We start from the raw sequence: 23,857 nt of genomic DNA on the forward strand, positions 1-23,857 counted from the left end.
GTGTGTGTGTGTGTGTGTGTGTGTGGGCGCGTGTGTGTGTGGGCGTGTGTGTGTGTGTGTGTGTGTGGGCGCGTGCATCTATGTGTGTGACTGACATTCTCGTTAGCTCAGTATCAATGGGTCAGGGAGGTTAACAGACGCTGGCGGCTGAGGAGACAGACTAATTACCAGCAGGTTATTGGTTCAACTCCCGCAAGACCCATCCATGTGTTCGTGAGTGTGTGTGTGTGTGTGTGTGTGTGTGTGTGTGTGTGTGTGTGTGTGTGTGAAGGTACAGTAGTTGCTCTAACATTCTCTAAGCTCATCCATTAATTAATATGATCATGTCAGCTCAGAAAAGAAAACATCATTCTCATTTCCCCTTGCTCCTCCTCCACCACGTTCACTGCCGTCCTTGCTTCTTCTTGGTGGAGTGCGACCCTCCCTCCCCCTCTAACATCTCTCTTCGTTTCACTCTCTCTTTCTCTCTGTCATCCTTATTTTCTGACTTCATACTCACTCTGAATATTAAAACATAAAACCACACACAGCTTAAACTGAAATGTGTTTTAACTCTGTATCATCTGATTAAATTAAGGAGATTTAAAAGTCACACATCCATGACTGTTTAGAAAATGAATGTGCTTATGAATATGAAATGCAGTTTAGGCACAAGGGGACATGTCTTTTATTATGCTTTCAGTGTATATATATATATATATATATATATATATGTGTGTGTGTGTGTGTGTGTGTGTGTGTGTGTGTGTGTGTGTTTATTTTCTTTTTTGTGATCTGTTAATATTTTCACTCCTGTTATCTCTGCTAGCACCTGTAGTCTTCAGCATAGAGCGACACTGAGATTGGCTTTCCATTCCTTCTCCTCTTTTAAGCCAACTGTTTTTGAAAGAGAGTTATGATACACTAAAATGTGTATAATCAAATGTCTGGACACTCTTTATTGCTTTCATGAATATATCTTTTGTGCTTTCTTTGTTATTAACACGGCGGGGATGCACAAATATCCACGGGGGATGGCCAGATGTCTGGAGAATTTATTTTTAATAGATGTGGTGAGATATATTTGCTGTGGTGCAGATCACGTACAGAATAAAATATCACAATAAAGATTTCACCCACTGGAACTAATCCTAGACCAGACCCAAGGATCAACCTGGGTGTCAGAGCCAACATTATTTCACCACACATTTCAAAACAAAACACAGGTAACAAATATCAGACTAATAAAAAGTCTTGGTACTCTGTCACTGGTTCATCTATGAAACACTCACACTTGTACACACTTGTATCTAGGGAAATATGCTTATTTACTTTCCTGCCAAAAGTTAAATAAGGACATTGACATTGTACATATTTACTGTACAGACATGATACCACTCATGTCTGGGCAGTGGGCAGTAGTATGTACAGTAGCTACCACCTAAGATTGGAAACAAGGGGAAACAGGGAAGCCTGGCTCTGTCTGAAGGTAAAAAATAAAAGCTCAGAAACTAACGCTATATATTTAATTTGTTTGGTTTTCAGTGAGCTGCCACACTCTCCTCGCTCCCTGACGGCCCGTCTCAATGACTCTGACTCCCGCTCCGTCCTCCTGTCCTGGCTACGTCCCTTTGATGGGAACTCCCCACTTCTGCACTACCTGCTGGAGCTCTCTGAGAACAGTATGTGTGTGTGTGTGCATGTGCGTGTGCATGTGCGTGCATACTTTATAGTCCCTGGGCGACAAACAGCTGTTCACTTGCTGTCTACCAGGCACTGACACGCACTCATTTACAAGAGGCAGACATATGGTAAATGCCGTTGCTGTGTAAATGTACATCCAGGTTCCCTATAAATAAACTCTTACTTTCCTCTCACCCTTACCCTCTCTCACTCTCTGTCTTTGTCTTTCACCCTCTCTCTACCACAGATGTTTTAACAGAAGGCCGACTCTCTGTCAAATGAGAAAACGAGTGAGAGAGGAGAGGGGGATTGAGTAATAGAATGACAGGAGAAACAGAGTGGAGGGTGATGGCTGTAGAAGCGCTGTAGAAGAGCTGTTGCTCCTTTTGCAGGCTAATGGGATGGGTTGGTGAACGCTACATGCGGAGCCAAGCACTTGGCACGTGACTGTAGGAGCTGGACTGAAGGACAAATGTTAATGTAGTTTGGCATTTTAAGTAATCTTCATTCTGATGACTTTTAGGGCAACAGAAGGAATGTGACTTCAAGTTTCCTGCTGTCACCATTTTTCAACAGCTGCTCTGTAACAAAAATATAGTATAATAATAGTCTGGTCGATTTCAGTAAAGACTGAATCCAGACAGTCGGGAATGGACGAGAGTTTTGTGCACACTGATTACCAGCTGTGTGTGTGTTTGTGTGTGTGTGTGTGCGTGTGTGTGTGTGTGTGTGTGTGTGTGTGTGTGTGTGTGTGTGTGTGTGTGTATTTTAGAGAGAATGGGCCATCAAAAATACAATGTAATTTGTTGTCAGACTATGGCTGTAATACACTCGCTGGGCTGGCTTTAAATTGCACTCACGCTATCCTTCTCACTTAGTCAGCTACGCATGTGGCTGGCACGGTGATAATAGTGAATCTGTCTGTGTTATCTTCACGAGAAAGACTGAGAGATTAGCTGGCAACGAGCTGGCAACAATATACAAAAGCATCTGTGTTACTTTATTAATCACTCTCTTCCCTCCAAACTTCAGTTCTTATTGTGTCCTGTGATACTTTTTTTCCCCTTTATAATTCTCTCTCTTACCCCCCCCTTCCTTTCTACCTTCCCTCTTTGCTTCTTTTATCTACTCCTCCCTTCCTTTTCTTTTGATTTATGGGTCCTGAGTGTCCCCATGTCTGTGTTTGTCCTGCCTCAGCCAGATATTATCAGCCTCTAATCTTGGTGTCCTCTGTCTAGATTCACCGTGGAAGGTCTACCTATCAGAGGTCGATCCTGTGGTGACTGAGGTATCAGTGGGCGGGCTCACACCTGCCAGGACCTATCAGTTCAGGCTCTGTGCTGTCAATCAAGTGGGCAGGGGTCAATACAGCGCTGAGACACAGAGGTAAGACACATTCACACATCTTGGACACACTCTCCCCACTACAAGCTTTATTAAACACACATTTTTCACAATACTTCTTGTAAAGCCACACTACCATTTCACTAATGGTTTCCAAAAAAGCATGAAACCTTTTTTTTTGAATGTAGAACATGCTGTGATGTGTGAGAAATAGAGATTTTTTTTTTACCCGGTTCCACCTCTGTGTAATAGACTTGGTCACACTGCCTTACACAAACTGGGAATGAATAAACTGGAATCTTTCTACAGTCACAAGGCATGGTGTTTACACACTCTAATTTGTGTATCTAAGGGTGTGTGTTTGTGTGATAGTGTGTATGTCACCATGAGCACGCATAGGGCCATGGGATTCAGAGTGTGGATGCAATCAGGATGGATTCCAACAAGGTGAAGACATGCAAAACGTCCTATTTTGTTTAGAATCCATTTCCTTTCCAATGAGGAATTCATTCATCACATCCTTGCTGTGGATGTCTATGTGACGAGTGTGTGTGTATGTGTGTGTATTTCCCTGCCAGTCTCCTTCCGTTGCACGTAGTGAACTAAACAGCAAAAACGATGAAATTAACTGTTCTGCATGTCTATGTGTGTAAAAAGGAGAGTGTGATTTGGCCTGAAAAGTAAATAGATTGCTATGCAGATGTTTTGTGTGTGTGTGTGTGTGTGTGTGTGTGTGTGTGTGTGTGTGTGTGTGTGTGTGTGTGTGTGTGTGTGTGTGTATGTTTATATGTTTGTATGTTTATCCCAACAGAAAACACTAATGGGGGTAATTATGATGCCTAGCATTGATGGAACTGGATAGAGTGAACTAGGTTTGGAGGAGGTGTGGCAGCCCTGCTAACAATTTTGCCCCTGAATACGCACATACACCAAATCTCTGACACTCACAAACAATACAGCAGATGTGGCCCTGTATTATAAAGTAGACACACACAAACATGTTTTTTTTCTGGCTGAAGAGAGTGACCACAGGCAGAAGCTAGTTGTGGTTCTGCCAAATAAACTCTCAATAACAACAGCACCTGTGAACGCTGCCATCACACATTCACACACCTCAGATTACCATCTCCATTCAGTTTCCCTCTGTTCAGCTTGTACTTCCTCTATTTTTTTTCTTCTCCTGAATCTTTCTATCTTCTCCTTTTATTCAAAATCCTTCTCGCTTATCCCCTTCAGCTTATTGTCTGTCATTACTCTTCTCCTTCCTGTTCATCTATTCTTCTTCTCCTGCATGTAGCAGTGTATTGTTTGTGTCCAATCCAGTCCACAGTCCAAAGTTGGTTGTTAGAGGCTCTGGAGAATAGAGTGCATTGATCCTCACTAAATAAAAGACTGGCAGACAGACAAGTCATCACTTGTCAGTGTATCAGAGCAGATGGATATGTCTCCTCTTCAGTGTTTGTCTCATACGTAACCACACACACTTTGCTTTTCATCTGCTGGATGTTTACCTAGATAAGACACGCACATTAGTCTTGGTCTTGGGTGCAGCTGTGGCTATGGACCTGCTACACCCTGCTACGCTCTGCGATTCCCTGCAATGCCCGGCTACGTCCTGCTGCGTCCACCGCGTCCACCCATGCTCTGCTGTGCCACGCTACATCCTGTACCGTCATAACCCCAACCGTCAGACACCGCCCACCAAGAGTCTGGGTCTGCCGAGGTTTCTTCCTAAAAGGGAGTTTTTCCTCGCCACTGTCGCAATAGCCACTGCTAATGCTTGCTCTTGGGGGAACTATTGGAATTGTTGGGGCTTTATAGAGTGTGGTCTAGACCTACTCTATCTGTAAAGTGTCTCGAGATAACTCTTGTTATGATTTGATACTATAAATAAAATTGAATTGAATTGAATTGAATTGAATTGAATTAGCAGGTGCAGATGCCAAGGCGCGTGCTTCACTTGACACACAGGGAGAGTGAGGCAGGGGAAAATGTCCTGCAGAAGCTTAGAGCTCCAAATGAGAAGGATGACAAAATGCAGTAATGTCGGCAGCGTGACAGAACGGGATAGAGAGTGAAGAAAAAGCTTGTAATATTGATGACGAAAAGCCCTTATTAAAGTTTGAACTTCCAGCTGCTTCTGCACTCTCCCATTTTGTTCTTGTCCTGATTAGGATCTTTATCATAACAGCATTCATTCATACATTCTTTTTCTTTTTCTCTCTTCTCTCCACCATTACCGTGCCTCACTTCCTTCTATTAGAAAAGAGTGCACAGGGGTGCTGTGGCGCTCGGAAAAAGTCTCCTGGGAGATGGACAACCATTAAGAAAATATGAATGAATGTGATCAAAGCGGAAAAACATTAGCTTTTAATGCAGAAAGTCTCTTGGAGAAACTAATTATACCATCTGGAGTGTCACACACAGTTGTTCATGCGTGACCTACACTCACACCATTACCATCTTTAAAGAGGAAAGACAGATTATGCATTAATGCCTTGAACTCCGGGCATCATCAGAAGTTTAAAGCATCTGTTTCAATTTTCTTTGCCTTTGCTCTTATTTTTATTGCAGCTGTTCAGTCAGAATCAGAACGGATCAGACTTTAACACTGGATGTGTGATAAACTACTCTCTCACTTTTTCTCTCGGTGACGCACACACTAATAGCCACTCGATGTAAAAACGTAATGCTGTAGCAGCTTTGTGAGATTTAAAGATTTTCAGGAGATTTGTCTTGTGCTTACCAACGTGTCAGTCTTGAATTATATATCTGTGTTTAACTGTAGCCGCATCTATGTTGAAGGTGCCTATAGCATAGTGAGTGATTTATTTGCTTTTAACTATAGAGCGGAAACATCAAGACGATTACAGCAGGATGCTTGTACTGGTGAAAGCTCGGCCAGATGAGGAAGAGCTGGTCCATTAAAATGGCCGCAATTACAGACATTTCTTCAGCTTGCTCTTTTCGTCGCACTCCTCACACAGAAAATGTAGCTCGAAATACAATTAAGGCTCAGTCATTTCATCTTAATCTTGCGATAAACCAGAGTCAAACTAACACAAGAATGAGACAAATCTGATCATGTCTAATGTGCACTTCTACAATTCCTTTTGCTTTTCGTAATGAATTAGACGTTGGAGGTCAATATGATACATTCACAAAACAAAAAACTGATTTTTTTTTTTTTTTTTTTTTTTTTTTACCTTGCCGTAGATGGAAATGTAACTAACATATGAGGTGGTTGGATTACACAATGAGAAGACAAACTAGGATGGAGACGAATAGATTTCTGTAGCAGCTCTTCACTGTTCTCCAACCTTCGTTAGCTGCCTCCCCACTTGTAACTAAACTAACCAATCAGAAGCTAGGAGGACTTAGATTGCAAAGGTGTCTTCTACCTTGAACCCCACTCATGTGTCAATGCAAGGACATTTAACAAAAAATTAATACAGGTTTAATAAAAAAAGGATTTTATAAAAACTACTACATGTTATAATAGTGGTCTTAGGTTTTTTTCACCATTCATTGAAGTTATTTAATTAACCTACAAAATAGCAGGGTCAGCCTTTATTTTAATTCCACTGAATAGACCAGCATCCGTCCAAGTGATCTAAGTATCATGATCATGGTAAAAGAAGGTATGGATCAATTAACAGCAATGCTAGCTCAAGGTGCTATTTTATACATTCATGATGTGTTTCTGGTTCAAAGTTTATTGTTATTCAAAGTTTATATATATATATATATATGGTATATATATATATATATATATATATATATATATATATATACCATTTTTTTTTTTTTTTTTTTTAAGATTATTTGTTGGGCTATTCTGCCTTTATTTGATAGGACAGCTAGGTGAGAAAGGGGAGAGAGAGGGGGGAAAGACATGCAGGAAATCGTCACAGGTCGGATTCGAACCCTGGACATCTGCGTCGAGGTATAAACCTCTCAGTATATGTGCGCCTGCTCTACCCACTGAGCCAACCAGGCCACCAAAGTTTATATTTTTAAAGAAAAAACTAAATTATTGTTATACGTCAGACCTTGAGAACTCAACCAGGCAGGCTTTTAACATCAAACATCCTTAGCCAAAGTAATTTTACCTAAACACACCCGAAGTCCAGATCCAAAACTTAATCTAGTAGGTGCTAAATGAGAATGTCAGCATGCTAACATGCGGATGATCAACAGGTATAATTTGTAGCATGTTCACTATCGTAGTTTTGCGTGTAAGCATTTCATGATATAACATTTGCTAATTAGTACTAAACAGAAGGTACAGCTGAGGCTGATGGGAATGCCATTCGTTATGCAGGTCATCAATTTAGTCATAAACTAGAACTAAAAGTAAAGTATTGGACCAATTAAAATTCTGATCTGATGATCGCATTAGAGAAAAATTTAAGGGAGCATCAAAGTTGTTAGAGTTCAACCTGAGGGCAACATGAATGTTTGTAATTTCACGGTAATCCATCTAATCGTTGTTGAGACATTTCACTCATAACCACAAATGTCAATCTCCTGGTGGCACTAGAGAAAAAGTCAGGTGATCACCAAAGTCAATAGGATTCAGTCTGAGGGGAACATGAATGTCTGTACAAAATGTCATGGTAATCCATCCAATAGTTCTTGAGATGTTTTTTTTTTAAAAACAACAAAATGGTTGTTAATATGGTTTGTGGTGGCAACGTTCCTGCACTGACACTTTCCAAGGAACACGTCCATGTTAAGCTTATACTAGAAAACCTGGGAAACAGCTTCTGCAAGAATATTGTTGTTTATTTTCAGCAACACTTGAGGGTAATCAGCTGTGACTGGCTGTTAGCTCCATTGATTACTTATTGTTTGTGAAAGCTCTAATAGGCCTTAAATTAGACAAACCGATACACTGATGGACTTGCTTTGGACTTGGATGCTTTGATGCAGGTTCGGTGTCTCCCCCGCCCCAAAAGCATAATAAAAGACATGTCCCCTTGTGCCTAAACTGCATTTCATATTCATAAGCACATTCATTTTCTAAACAGTCATGGATGTGTGACTTTTAAATCTCCTTAATTTAATCAGATGATACAGAGTTAAAACACATGTCAGTTTAAGCTGTGTGTGGTTTTATGTTTTAATATTCAGAGTGAGTATGAAGTCAGAAAATAAGGATGACAGAGAGAAAGAGAGAGTGAAACGAAGAGAGATGTTAGAGGGGGAGGGAGGGTCGCACTCCACCAAGAAGAAGCAAGGACGGCAGTGAACGTGGTGGAGGAGGAGCAAGGGGAAATGAGAATGATGTTTTCTTTTCTGAGCTGACATGATCATATTAATTAATGGATGAGCTTAGAGAATGTTAGAGCAACTACTGTACCTTCACACAGCCCCCCCCCCCCCACACACACACACACACACACACACACACACATTTAATCACAGACAGGAGCAGGTAAAGCTGTGATTAGTATTTGCTGTGTGTGTGTTAAAGGTGTGACAGTAAAGCAACGTCAGGAGAGGATGTACAGTAAATATGGTACCTTAAACTGCCTTGATAGCAGATTACACATTACAGTCAGCCACTATTGTCAAAAACAACTGTTTGATTCAATGTCTTGTCTTTTTATTTTATATTTTTACAAACGTTTTATTCAAAATCTGCGTTTTTTTATGTTCTGCACAGAAAACTACAATAATAACAGCGCATCTAGTGTCACATTTGATCTGTTTTGGAGCATTGTTGCTGGCATGCATTGAAAAGTATAAATGCCCAATAACTACAAATCTATTTTTTTATTTAATGTGAGAAACATAAAGCACATATACAGTAGCAAATGTATGTGGCTGGTTTTGATCAATTGTGAGAATATGCACAAAGTTTCTCTTTCCCGCGACTGAATCTCTTTCGTCTGTCAGCCTCCTCCATTTGTGCAGCTTTTAGCCTCAGGCCAAACAGCACAACATTTAAAGCAGACAAGGCTTGTGTCAAACAAGAAGAAAATAAGCTCATCTATTCAACTGGTTCTACCCAATCATGTCACATCTGGTTTTCCTCTCTTCCTTTTTATTCATGTTGCCCTCTGCACATTTCTCTCTATTTTCTGCTTCGACTGGATTTAAATTTTACTATCCTGTGTCCTAAATAGAGGCAGATTTAATATCCCGGTAACACCATTAAATTTGAGAGTTGGTGTGTATATGGATTTAGTGAGAAAGCCAGTGGGCATTAAACTGTGGAGAATGACACAGATAGAACTTTTACTAATTCCCCCAGCATAGGAACTCACAAAATACATGCCCCACACACACACTTTCCCTCACACACTAGAAAACCTGTAAATCTCCTGTAGGAAATGTCCTCTTTTCCTTAACAACAAGGGACAGAGAAAGTGTGTCACACAGCGTTCAGACAAAGTTACGGGCTGTGCTTGATTTGTTTGGTTGCAGTACGTGTATGGCTGTTCTTATGAATGTACAGTATGTATGTGTTTTGGGTGGATATGAAGTGGTGTATGAATAGGTCGGTTGGGGTTTGTATATTTAATCTCTGGTGTGAAGTTGATGTCCTCATACTGAACCCACTGTATGAAATATTTACCCGTAAATGGTTGGGAAGGAATTAAGGCAATTCTCAAGGAGTTTCTGCTATCGAGTACAAGTGTGTCACTGTGCATTTGTGTGTATTTTACTTGCAGTCAAACAGTGAATGACCGCATCTGTTCAGTACTGTATGGGTGTGTGTTTGTGTAGCGTGAGTTTATGTCTGTGCATTAATGTGCATCATCAATTTCAGTCAAAAGCAGTGGCATAGTTGAGGATTATATATACCCCATTTCCAGGCGGCTACACTAATGCCCATCTCATTCACACACAGGCCGATTAGCCTATGTGTGTGTATGAGTGTGTAAATGTGTATGCCTGCAGCACCTGGTGCTGCCTGACAGTGCCTAACCTAATGGAAGTAAAGCACAGCTGTAAAACCACTGGCCTGTGCCATATATCCGCCTGCGCAAGTCTCTAGCTAACAGCTTTCACACCCTACCATTCACACAAACACACACATATAGATGTACACATTTATAGGCACATACAGAGTCAGACACACAAATACAGACAGCCATACCACAGCTAATGGCTCAATAGCTCATAGAGAATCATTCAGGGGACATCGGGCACATAGGGGAAGTGAGGGGGGGTTGGAGAGATGTAACTCTCCAGACATAATCCATGGAAGGGAAAAGACCATTGGATGTAGCAGTCTGTCTTAAGCTGGGAGAAATTTGTTTGCTTTGTGTGTGTGTGTGTGTGTGTGTGTGTGTGTGTGTGTGTGTGTGTGTGTGTGTGTGTGTGTGTGTGAACACATATGGCTCTGATTACGTTAGCTGAGCTGCTTACAGTAAAGCCAGAGGCTGACCAGCTCAGCCTGGGTGCTTTACCATCCATGAGAGGGCTGGGAGCTTTAATCACGGGTGGGGCATGGAGGGGAGGGGAGAGTGTGTGTGTGTGTGTGTGTGTGTGTGTGTGGGAAAGATGAGTAAAAGGTAGAAGGATGAAATAATTGAGGCCAAAGGACATGATGGACAAAAGGTGAAAGTTTGCAGATGGGAGAGTAAAAAATGGAGAAGGGGGTCAAAGTGACTAATGGAAAGATGGGAAAAAAGGTTTGGAGAGACAGAAGAGAGTTGAAGAGGGCAGAGAGAGCGAGGGATCATACTATCTGTCAAGAAATAAAAAGAGAAGCTCTTTGCTCATTCTCAACTAATAGTGACTATCTATTGCTGTCATACTGTATACTGTAAATGGTCTACTGGGGATATTTTGGTAGGGTTGGGGTTAAAAAAAGAAAATGCCCAGACAAAGATTGTGACATTGTGTAAATGTGACATTAGTAGAAACACCTGAAGTTAAAAGGAGAGATTTAACAGCAATCTGCATATACAGACAGTATATACCTGTTTACACAGTCAATTTATACCGAGTTCATGAACACTTTTATATTTGTTGTTTTAAACACCCAGTGTCAGCTCGTTCATTCCCAGGAGAAATCCTCTGGCGCACTGGAAGTGATGCGTTAAACGTCTCCATCAGCAGCAGCGGTGGTTTGTTTGAAATAAATGAACAATATAGCCAGAGATGAAAAAGCAAATGTATTAAATGAATCTGCAAGATACACATGGAGAACTAGGGATGAGAGAGATGAGCACAGAATTCAATAAGAATTCATCAGAGCTGCTTAAACTGTAAGATGGTTCTCTATAATAAGTTGCAGCTCTGTCCCGTGTATCTCCAGTGACAATCACGATAATGTGTTTGTAGACGGTCTCACCCCCAGACTAGAAAAGATGAAGATACTTGGGAAAGAACTGCCGTAAAATTCATTTTTAGCCTGCTCACCTAATAGTCCAGTGCAAACTGTTGACATATGTGATATGTTGGACACTAGATGAAAAGCACAAATGATCTGCATATCTTATCTTTAGCAATACTGATATTCTCATTAGAAGATGCCTAAACATTTGTCGCTCTTGCTCTCTCTGTCTCTCCTTCTTTGTGTGTGTGTGTGTGTGTGTGTGTGTGTGTGTGTGTGTGTGTGTGTGTGTGTCAGATTGATGCTGAGGGAGGAGGCACCCAGCGCTCCTCCAAAGAACATTGTGGCCAGTGGGCGGACAAACCAGTCCATCATGGTCCAGTGGCAGCCTCCGCCAGAACCCCAGCTCAACGGAGTCCTCCGAGGATACGTACTCAGGTATATACACACACACACAGAAAGATACACACAGTATTATGTATGTTATTATACTGCTGTTAAAAAGCCTTCACTCTGAGTCTTTCAGGACTTTGACAAAACAAGCAATTCCACATGGTCAGCTTGGAATTTGGAATATTGTGACAGACATTTTTTTTATTATTATCTGACATTTTTACAATTTAACATCTGTACAAAAAAAATAATTGATTACTGATTACTCAATACTGCAAAGAATTCATAGTTGCAGCCCTAGGACAGAAAAAAACTATCAAAATGTATATTGTAGTCCCCCTCTTTATCAGTACATAACTACTCACACATTCACACACAGACACAAGTGCTCTTTACAGTTCTGGCTGCCCTTGGTCCAGTGTCCTTCACTTTGATGTCTATGTAAAGTGTGACACACTGAGAGTGTAATCAAACTGTCATCAGCTCCCTCACATGAAATTTGCATATAGTTGCAGTAGAAGTTATCAGGTCTTTATCCTCGTTCCGTGGGTTATCTCTCTCCTCTTCAGAAATCAGTTGAAAATAGAAACGCACATACATCTCCACTGTCATCATTTCAGCTCGATAGGACAGAGCGTCTACCTCCTCCTGCCCTCCCCTTTGGATTCTCATTTCTCCTCGTTGTATCAGCTGGCACATCCTCACTCTCTTTCTCCCACTTTTCACTCCCCCCTTCCGCTCCTCCCCCAGTGTAAGTGTCATTGTCATTGTGTCAGGTGGAGAGAGAGGAGAAAGGGGTTATCTCCTTCCTACTACAGAGATCCCCTGTCAGCCTCCGGCACCTCCTCCCTTTGTGTGTGTGTGTGTGTGTGTGTGTGTGTGTGTGTGTGTGTGTGTGTGTGTGTTTACAGCATGCATGTGTGACAGAGTGCTGACTCAGTCAGTGAAACATTGGAATATCCTGTTACACCGAATAGGCGCCATATTAAAACGCTGACATGTGGATTATTACTCCATTCAGCTCCATCAGATATGTACAATACCTAAGTGGTATTACACCTCCCTTTCTAGTCGGGTCATATATCCTTTTAAGTGGACATTTATATCACATGTAGTAAAGCGAAGGCCTTGAAGGTGCACTATTCAGAGATGTCTACCAGGCATTAAAGGTTTTTATTCTTTAGCGATTTTGACATGATTCAAGCGACTTATCAACAATAGAAATCCTTTAGAATATAGTTTATCTGACTGTCCAATGTCCAACATAAATGATACTGTGTTAAAGTTAATTTTTTTTTGTTTTTGTTTGTTGTTGTGTAATTATTTAATATGGATTCAAGCATTTACAGTATGCACACTCGTATGCTTTTATATTATTATATTAAGCGATGTGCAACGTATTTCCAGGTTTGGGATGTATTTCTATGAGCACATTTGTTTATATTACGTTCATTCCTTACATGCTTTTTTTCCAAAGCGACTTAACAAGTAGGTTTTTATTTGTCTTGGTATTTTAAGTACTGCAAAAGTCAAGAATCATAAATAAAAAAGAAATGTACAATAAAAAATATGTAAAATAAATCTTTTTTTAAATAAAAAGAGCTGTGTTTTATGAAGAGGATGGAATGTGCAAATTTCCACAGTATAAATAATATGTGCAATGTGCAAAGATAATAATAAATGTGTAATAAATGTAATGCATCAAGTCCGTGTGGAGACTAAACGTTAATCCTGCTGCGTCCAACCACATCCACCCAGGCTGCTGTGCCACACCACACCCCATAACGCCCTGCTGTGCCCTACTCTGACATGAACTACTACGACTACCACTGTGGCCACTCTTCTACTATCTTTATTGTGACTATTATTGCCACCATTAATCACACCCCCAACCGGTGCCGTCAGACACCGCCTACCAAGAGTCTGGGTCTGTCCGAGGTTTCTTCCTAACAAAAAAGGGAGTTTTTCCTTGCCACTGTCGCAATAGCTACTGCTAATGCTTGCTCTTGAGGCAACCACTGTAATAGTTGGGGCTTCGTAAACTGAGTGTGGTCTAGACCTACTCTATTTGTAAAGTGTCTCAAGATAACTCTTGTTATGATTTGATACTATAAATAAAATTGAATTGAATTGAATTAATGTTAAACGTTAGTGTGTAAGTCCATGGGGCGGGATAAGAATCTGTATCAGTGGGGGTTCCAGGCCTTCTTGATGAGGCCAGCAGCCTCCTGCCGGAGAGGAGAGTTTCAAGATGTTTCTTGAAACACATATACATACAGTATATCGGGAGCAATTCTGGGTTTATTTACGTAAAATGTGAGAAGGAAGAGCCAGGGATTGAACCATCAACCCCTACGATTAACAACAGATGTATTCTACCTAGGGTTGCAAAGGGGCGGACATTTTCCGATAAATTTCCAGAAACTTTCCATGGAAAGTTTAGCTGGGGAATTTTGGAAACATTCCAATTTGGAAACTTTCATGGGAATTAACGGGAATAAACTGGATATTTTTAATATTGCTTTCCATGGAAAGTTACCTGGGGAATTTTGGAAACATTCCAATTTGGAAACTTTCATGGGAATTAATGGAAAATATGGGAATTTAGATGGGATGTAGTCCTTGGGCTCAAATGCAGTACTGTCTTCAATCAGTTTCAATCTGCTGTAGAATGTTGGATTCTAGAAATGATGTGTGCAGTGGGTGTGGCTTCAATAGCCCTGCAGTAGGCTAAGTAGTAGCCCAAACCATTGACCTTACGCTTAATATATGAAGGTAACTAGCATGCTGTCTTTGATTTACTATGATTATAGTTACGGTTAAATAACCTAAGCTAACCATCAGCACTGTCTATTGTTTCCAGCCTATCAAGAACAAGTGGGCTATACAATTAACACACATAGGTTAATAGCAATGTCATTGACGAATATAGGGAGGACATTCAACTGAAGTTGCATTAAATCAGATTGTTTTAACCAAGATTATGCTGCAAGATGGTCTTTTTTTTCAACTACATTTCAGTTCCTTGTTATAGACTAACAGTATTATAACAAGCAATATTAAAAAATATTCAGTTTATTCCCATTAATACCCTTTTATTCCCGTTAATTCCCATGGAAAGTTTCCAACTTTGAAACCCTAATTCTACCACAGCCATAATATACACGTGTCTGTGTGTTTTGACTTATGCTGAATCACTTTACTTTCCTCACTTACAAACCAACATATTTACAAGTGTGTGTGTGTGTGTGTGTGTGTGTGTGTGTGTCTGTCTGTCTGTCTGTCTGTCTGTATCTGTATGTAGGTACCGTCTGGCAGGGCTGCCAGGGGACTACCAGGAGAAGAACATCAGCAGCCCAGAGACCAACTACTGTCTGCTAAAAGATCTGATCATCTGGACACAATACCAGATCCAGGTGGCTGCCTTCACTGGAGCCGGCCTGGGCGTCTACAGCAGCCCTGTCACTGAGTACACTCTGCAGGGAGGTGAGTTTTTTTTTCTCGTTCCTAGAGGGCAAAGCAAATGTACCAAGAAATCAGTTCGTGCATACACACAGCTTAGTAAACTTGAAGTATTCCAGCATAGAAATATTAGTTGCGTGATCTTTCAATGTACAAAGGAGACTTTTATTTTGGATTTCTACTAGAACATGTTTACATGCTTTAATGTTCAAAAACCAAATTATTTTTCTCATACTGTACTCATCAGATAGTGCGGGACAGGAAGTCGAGCACAGAAACAAAATAAAAATCCGGTTAATTTTCAAAGTAAAATACACCGTGCTCACGGCGGATCATATTTCCCTGCACTACACCTTGAAAACACAGCACAGAGTTGTTTCCCCTCTACTCCTCTGACAGCAATAATTCACCATACTCTTGTCTGATTAATAGATTGTTGACAGTTTTTTAATTCAACAAACCAAACCTTGGTCTCACCCACTGGAGGACATGCTACTTCTTCTTATGCACCCCCACATTTAGATTTGGTGGTTATGCATATATAAATAGGGAGAGCATTATTTCATGGACTCTGTGAGCTTGAGTAATAGATTAGCTGTAGATAGAAATCAAAGGATGTTGCTGGTAATTACTGTCTTCTTGAGATCTTCAAATGCTCTTTGGCCTTTATTATTAATGATATGAAAGAGAATATGAAGTACGAAGGCCATAGGTTTCCCTCCTACACAAACTTACTTTAAAAAACTGGCCTGTGACTATGCCATTTCCAACACTTACGCACTTAGGGACTGTTCTTATTTAATTAAGGGGCCACCGGAGGAGTTTTGTGGCCTCTAACCTAAAAAGACGTGACCCTCCCCTCGTCAGTAATAATTTTCCTATGACCCTCCAAAATGATTTGAAAAAGACTAATGACCCTCCCCTTGCATGCAAGTTTACACTTAGCAAAGAAGTACAGATACCATTTGATTTTTACAGGCATGACATACAGGCGTTAACCTCTGCATTCTCATCTTACACATCCCACTCCTCTGTTATGGTGTGTTGGCCATTTCAGTAGATTTACTCACTAATATTGTTGTGGAAACACAATAAGCATGGAAACTAAATGCACACTTCATGCACTACTGCATTACTTCAGATACTAAGTTACTCCTCTAGTAAACTAGTATTCATGTGAAATAAAACAATAAAACATTGAGACCATTCAGCAAAGGACGCTGGGATATAACCAACACTGGTTGCTATGGACTTGTCACTAGGCTTCGTCATTGTATATTTTAGCACATAGGTAAAGCTGCTGAAGCTGAACATTATATTCCAAAACACATATGTTTATTTTTAAAGCAGATTTTAAGTTACATTGTAACAATTTAACAATTCGCCCTTATGAAATCCAATCGCGGCACAGCTGTTTTGGAACGCAATAGACAGACGCTTAAATTCAACTAAAATGTAACAGTGAACAATCAGTGTTGGACCTACAGTCTGTTGAGATGCCTCTCCAAACTCACCATAAAACATTAAGACACGTTGAGAAAAAAGATCCCTATTTTGCCGTAATCCAATGACACGAAAAAAAAGTAATCCACAGCGATCAGTAGATCCACAAACAGAGTCACGGTGTATCCAGCAAGGCCGATACGAGCGTCACATTCACCAGCCAGCTCCAAACAGGTGAACGAGGCCTCTCCACTTCGCCGTTTAAACAAAGTGGAATAAACGTATAAAAGTCCAAATCTACACAAAACCCGCAATCAATTAGTAAGCTGACATCACATGTATATAGATGGCATTTAGGAAACCTTTATTGCACGGTTGGCACGGCAAGATGTGCAGACTAGTGCAACAGTAACTTTCGTTTTTTGCGTCGTGCTGCTCCCATCGTCAGCCAGGTAATATTTTTTTTTACTAAAGCAGTATATGAAATCAGATGTATAACCTATCACCATTTAGTTGTTTTGTGTTATTTAAGATATTTATAAAATATCTGGTCATGCCAGATGTAATTATTCCACTAATTTTTTAAACAATGCAATTACCTGTTTGAGCCACCAGGAAATTTTGCTCTTTTCATGAATAAAAAAGTTGGGTGACCCCCCCACCCAGACTAAAAAATTTTGGATGACCCTCCCCTCAGCATAAAATAAAAAGACATGACCCTCCCCTATTTTCCTCCGGTGGCCCATTCCATAAATAGCGAACGGTCCCTTATAGAAAACTTTAGCTTTACCTGCCCAGATATTTGCTTTTTAATGAGGATACATTTTGAAGTAACTGTGTGGACACATACACTCCTAAAAACGTTTACACTACAGTACACGACAGACACATTTCTATAATGGTAGCAGGTTGCAATAGTGTATAGATAAAAAAAATCCTCAACTATTTTTCCGTTTTTGTTTAGTGACCAAACAAGAGTTAAGAGATAAAGGCAGCAGTGCCTCCGCAGGCTTGTGACTTCACTTTCAGTGATAGGATGAGGAGCTCAGCTTTGAGAGGAGCCAGTTAATGCATTTCAGACTTGTGTTAAAGTTGCCCCTGAGGCATCCCCTGAAAGGCATATCCGCTTCAACCAACTGGGAGGAGACCCTAGGGGCGGCCCAGGACTTGCTGGAAGGATTACACCTCCCATCTGGCCAAGGAGCACCTCGGGGTGCTGCAGGGTTAGCTGGAGGAAGTTTGTGGGCCTCTATAAATATATTATAAGATACAGATAGATAGATATATAGTGTGTTGATTATAATAAACATGGCTGCACAGATGAACACACTTCGGACGAATGTAAGTGAACAAATTAAAGGTAGACGAGAGGAAGTGGTCGTGCGGGTAAATCTTCTTTAAGGTCGTGACACACTAACCCGATAATCGGCCGTCGGACAGTCTGGCGAGGTCAGTGACTCGAGTCTGTTCGGTGTGTTCCGTGCCGTCGTCCATCGGAGGGGCCGTCGGCCTTCATTTTGGCCGATTTGACATGTTGAATCGGAAGGCGGGCACTGCCGGCAGTCGGACTCAAATGACCCATCTGATTGGTAGAGTGCTAACCTGTAAACGGGGAACGGGATGAGCGTGACTAGAGTCTCTCAAAATCTGACGAAAATCTTTTAAACTGACCTTTGTCGATCTGAAATGAAGACAGATTCAGCAACTGCATGGCCTATTTTCAGTGAACTATTTTAGTAAAATATGAGATCGTATTCTGAACAAGCCACCATAACAGTCTGGCTTTGAATTTCCGGAGAAAGCAGACCCACGTGACACCTTCGTCCAATCAGCTGCCGGTTTTCATTTTTGGGCGACAATACAGATTAGTGCCGCCTGCTGTTATGGCTGTTATCGCTTCGGTGTGTTCCGAGGCACTTTTTTGACCAACTCGGGGAGACTGATCAGAGCAACTGCCTTTTCTGCCGAGGGTCGACCGTCTGGTTGGTGTGTCAGGGTCTTAAAACACGCGCTCTTCTTATCCTGACTTTTATTTCATCAGTATATAATCATTATTAAAGATGGGCTGCGCTGCTCACACACATGCACATGTACATAAAACTCACAGTCATTATTGCAAGAGTTCAGGACAGGTTTATAGACTCAGAGGGAGAGGGAGAGGGAGTTAGGCTCATTAATTATTCTAATGTGGTTTAATGGGAGTGGCTGCAATGGATTGGACATTTTCTCTCTCTCACTATCTGTGAGAGGATGTGGTTAGACTCTGATAACATTGCTTTTCTCCCGCTCTCTTACAGGCATACACGCATACTAAGTTTTCCCCAGAGGACAGAGTTTAGTGCTTTATCTGTAGCTGTGAGCCACGAGGGGTTAGAAGCCGATCCCCAGGAGTACTGTCAGCAGGGTTGGGGTGGGGGTGGGGGGCATCTTGAACATCAATTAATCTTCCATTGCCCTCTCTTTCTTCTCATCCTTTGGCTCTATTTCTCTCTCTCACACTATCTCTTCCCTTCCTTTTTCACTAGTTTTTGTTCTGTTCACTCTCCTCTCTCAGTGTGTCTGTGTGTCATCTGGCCTCTTTGGCTCAAACGTAAGATGTAAAGGGCATTCCCATCATGCAACAGTGCATTATCACTCTGTGGCTCTCAAGCATCAGCATAAACCCCTTACAGTGTAATCACCATAACATGGGCCCACAGACACACATACTGTATGTATAAGAGCACACACATTTCACAGTCACACTCTGCTCTTCTTTAACGTTATCTTGGATCCTCTTTCTCTCGCTGGTTTGATGGATTCCATATAACGCATAAAGGTTCACATGTTGAGGCACATTCATACACTGACATGAAGGAACAATTAGAAAAATAAACAAGAGACATTAGACCAATCTTGGCATGGATCAAGTAAACATGTGTCCCACTTGTGTGAGCCAAACGCTACATGTTCAGCCCTTGTTTACCATATTTACCTCCCACCAAATCTAACAAGTTACCCACATTTCATAGGAACAAAAAACACTGTAATATACACAGTATATTCCACAATCTCTTATATCTCTTAGCGCTCTGTTCTTCATCTCACTCTCTGGTGGATAATAGTTTCCTTGGCCAAGTTTATAAATGCTTCAAACATTGCTATTCTGCTATTTACTATATCAATTATTACTGCTCTGCTTTATTTTGACTGCACATTTTTATTATTAAACTTTTTATTGTTGAATTTTTGAACCGATATTCAAATTTAAACAGAAAAGTCCTACAGTAGTTTATTACAGATTGTTAGCAACATGGATGTTTGGATGTTTTTTTTATTTCTGTTCAACAAAGGATAAGTAATTCATACTAGTAATGCTGGTGCACCACAATTGTAAAGTAAATTAGCAAGTCAATACTTTTTCCATGGATACAATAGTTATATTTCTATAAGTTAAAGGGGCACTCCAGTGATTTAACACATGATTCAGTTTACCTGTCACAAGGAGTACTATCCAGGCTGTGACCACAGTTGTACTGTATAGAGTCTTCTGTGGCTCTAAAGCAAAATTTCCTAAATTTGAAAAATAAGCCTGTTAATGTCACCAGGAATATTTGGGGCAAGTATTTTTTAACAAACACACTGTGGGGTTTGAATGAAGTGGGCATTCAGTAGGCAATTTTCTAAAAATGAAAAGACACTATGCAGTTGCATTTTGGGAAATGTAAGATCCAATATTTTTTAGCTCGACCCATACCACGGACTAAAAACCAGTATATTTCATCCTCTACTGTGTCAATTTTGGCCATTATTTTTTTTAAATATAATCTTCATCTCATTATGTGTCTGATACATTGTCATTTTATTCAATAAATCATGGCGTACTATGCAGTAACATCATTTAGCTAATAAAGGTGATAAGTGATGTGGCTACAGGACTGAACCAACAATTCCAGCGAGTCATCTTACTTTCTGTGGCCGCTGTCTGTCCTCCTGAGGTCACTGATTGAATCATTAATAATTATATTTATCATTTTAGCTGTCTTTATGAGCTCTCATTGTTCAGCACCATTCACTGAAGGGGCAGTACCCTAATCTCACTTATGGCGCTTCCCCACTGCTAGTACCAGCTCTACTCTACTCTACTCTACTCGGCTCAACTCGACTTGGCCGCGGTGCCCTGTCCTCCATTTTCCATTGCAGATTTAGTACCGCCTCATGCCTGAGGCGAGCATGGCTGGTCGTCATAGCGACGCCGCAGGAAACTGCCGTGACCTAACGCGACACACACACACACACACAGAACGTCGAAGGCGTGTTGTTTTGGACTCTCAGCATGTGGCTGTTGCCACAGCCAGAAGAAAAATTTTGTTTCAAAAGAAGCTGGAGGCAGCAAAAAAAAACACAGCTGGCTAAACTATTTAAAAATGGCAGGTTTGTTCAGGACACCCCAGTCTGTCACTAGCAATGATGACGCAGTGATTAATGACGATTCTCTCTGACCAATCAGTAGTCTGCAGGTTTTCACGTCACCTTTTGGTATCGCCTCAGCTCGCTTGGAACCTCGACGGAGGTGATACTAAAAAAAGTACCTGTTAGCAGGTACCAGGGACTTTTTTTCGTAATGGAAAACCAAAAAAGGCGAGTAGAGTTGAGGCGAGTCGAGCAGGTACTATGTGATGGAAAAACGCCATAAGTCATTCCTAAACCGATACTATGCAAAACAGGTTAATGCAAAATACAATAGATGAGATGAATTTTATTGAGAAATTAGGTCATTTTTCAGCAGAGAATAGCAGTGTAGGTTTGGCATTTCACTTTTGCAAGCCTAGCAGATATCTTTAATTAAAAATGTACTGAATCTCAGTGTGAAATACTGAAATATGGTGCTGTATGATATATATAAAGCCACTACTTGAAAAAGTAAAAGCAAAACCCTGAAAACTGTTTAATTCTGCAGCTTAGGGCTCCAAGTATACTGTATTTGTTTTGTTCCCATTGTATTTAAACACTCATCCTCTTCCCTGTGGTGAACCCATTGCAGCTAAATGTTAAGTGTGTGTGTGTCTGTGTGCTTAGTTCCCACAGCACCTCCGCAGGAAGTGGAAGTTTTAGCTATCAACTCGACTACCATCCGCTTCACATGGAACCCTCCGCCTCAGCAGTTTATTAATGGCATCAACCAGGGATACAAGGTAAGCCTGTGTGTGTGTGTGTGTGTGTGTGTGTGTGTGTGTGTGTGTGTGTGTGTGTGTGTACAACACTTAGTTCACACATTATTGTAAAGTTCAATAAAAGTGAAAGACCTTTAATATTTTTTTTTCATATGTGCAGGATCTCACCTGTATTTTTCATGAGAAATTAAATTATTTTAATTGATGATATACAGAAAGAAATCACGTTAATGCATGACTTTTAAATGTTCAAAATGTCTCTACTCATAATCTTTTATCGTCAAAAAACAACCCCTGCCAAGATACTTAAATTAAAATGATATTAAAATATTTTAGTAATACTGAGGTATCTACTCCAAGACCTTCAATCCATGGATCATTTCCAGCAGATTCTGAAAGAAATCTATCAAAACAAAAATCTATTTATCTGTATTTTCATCAATTTAACAGTTTAAATAGAAATAGATGCTTGTAAAATAAATATTTGCCTCTGTGTGGATGTGTCTGTAAATTCTGTGAAAAACCTATTAGCCCCATATAGGACTTTTAGCTCAAAGGTCATGTCCCAAAATGCACTGCCTTGCTCTTGTTTACCCATACGCTTAGCCCAGCCAAGTGAGGGATCAGCTCCAGGTAGAAATGAAATGAATGATAAAAATGACTGATGGATGAAAAAGAGAAAGGATTAAATGGGAAAAGAGGGGAGGAGGTGTTGAGGAAAATAGGGCGTGAGGGACAGAAGAGTAATAAGAGGTAATAATAAAGAAGCAGGATAATGGGGAGCAGGGTGAGAGCGAAGGATTGAATAGTGTGAGTGATCCATACGTAGTAGTTCTGGTATGCAATTTATTCTTCACGTTATTGTGGCAACCAACCCCTAAGCAACTGATTAACATGAAAAAGAAAACACATGTTATTCTTGCTCTGCGTCATTGAGTCCATGTGAATGTTTTAGAGAGTGTGAATGTTAGTGTTTTTGTTGGTTGATAATTACTATACGCCTTTCCTTCTGTTTTGATGTGGCTCTCTGATGCTGTCTCTATATACCAGGCTTTATCACTCAGAATCAGTGGAGCTTCTTGGTGCTGCTGCACATGCGGGTGTGCGTCTTTGAGTGTGTTGTGCTGGTTAGAGGACAGTAGATAATGATATTAATTAAAAGAGGATATGAAGCAAAGCCTCATCTCATCCCCCCACAGATCACTGACTGTATACAATACCCTTAATAATATAGCTCAAAACTGATTGTCGTGGGGGGCGGGGGGGGGGTAGAGCCACTTCTGAAGAGTCTACATTTACATGTCTTTGAAACTGTCTTATGACATACTCTTTCTTATGGAGTGGAGTTTAAGACAAGTTGACCTTACAACGTTTTCTATCTATCTATCTACAATAGATAGGTTTGCGTTTGAATTCTTATGGTTATATAAAAGATGCATTGACAGTGAATTAGGCAGAAAGAATATACGCACAAAAAATATGCACTTACTAGTTCAGTATACAGAAGCCTTTATGAAGACTTTTTCCTTATCCCTGAGGTACCACATGTGGCAGCTGAAAGATCAAAGTGTGTTTTTTCCTCTGTGTACTACTGTGTTGTTGTGTCTCTGCTCAGGTCCCAGCTCTACTTGGGGACAGTACTGTACTGCATGTGTTCTTCAGCACACTTTGGGTTTCCATTGCAATCTGGTCCAAAATGCACATGTTACTATAGCAACAGCAGACCCAATCATCCCAGCACCCTTTGAAAGTGGACTAGCATCAGATGCTTGAGGGTGCCAGATCAGCACTCTTTTACTGCACCCAAACTGCACTGTGCTGATAATAAAGTACAATAGAAAACCTTATTTTACCATGACAGACTGAGTGCAGTGCAGCACCCTTTAGGCAGAGAGAAAAGCAGCCACTCAACTGTCTCTGGGTATCACAGACTTTTTCCTAATAGGAGATCGATGTGTTTTTGATTGGGTTGCTAGTGCAGATTTTAGAGACATCATGAAGCAGTTTGTACATTGCAACAGCATTTACAGTGTTAATCCTGAATATTTCTCTTATTTGGTGAATTTGACAACATGTTTCTGTAACACTCATTTCACCGATCTAT

At 40.6% G+C, this 23,857-nt stretch overlaps 1 protein-coding gene across 2 annotated transcripts in view; it reads left to right on the forward strand.

The window, feature by feature from the left end:
- sdk1a (sidekick cell adhesion molecule 1a) overlaps positions 1 to 23,857 on the forward strand; it is a 261,546-nt gene that overhangs the window by 181,570 nt on the left and 56,119 nt on the right. For both annotated transcript variants that reach the window (XM_031289561.2, XM_031289562.2), the window contains 5 exons: positions 1,525 to 1,661; positions 2,901 to 3,048; positions 11,600 to 11,740; positions 15,000 to 15,181; positions 21,659 to 21,774. In XM_031289561.2, the coding sequence (XP_031145421.1) occupies positions 1,525 to 1,661; positions 2,901 to 3,048; positions 11,600 to 11,740; positions 15,000 to 15,181; positions 21,659 to 21,774 (724 nt within the window). The remainder of the gene's footprint in view (positions 1 to 1,524; positions 1,662 to 2,900; positions 3,049 to 11,599; positions 11,741 to 14,999; positions 15,182 to 21,658; positions 21,775 to 23,857) is intronic.

Source organism: Sander lucioperca, chromosome 4 (assembly GCF_008315115.2).
Source record: "Sander lucioperca isolate FBNREF2018 chromosome 4, SLUC_FBN_1.2, whole genome shotgun sequence".
Lineage (NCBI taxonomy): Eukaryota > Metazoa > Chordata > Actinopteri > Perciformes > Percidae > Sander > Sander lucioperca.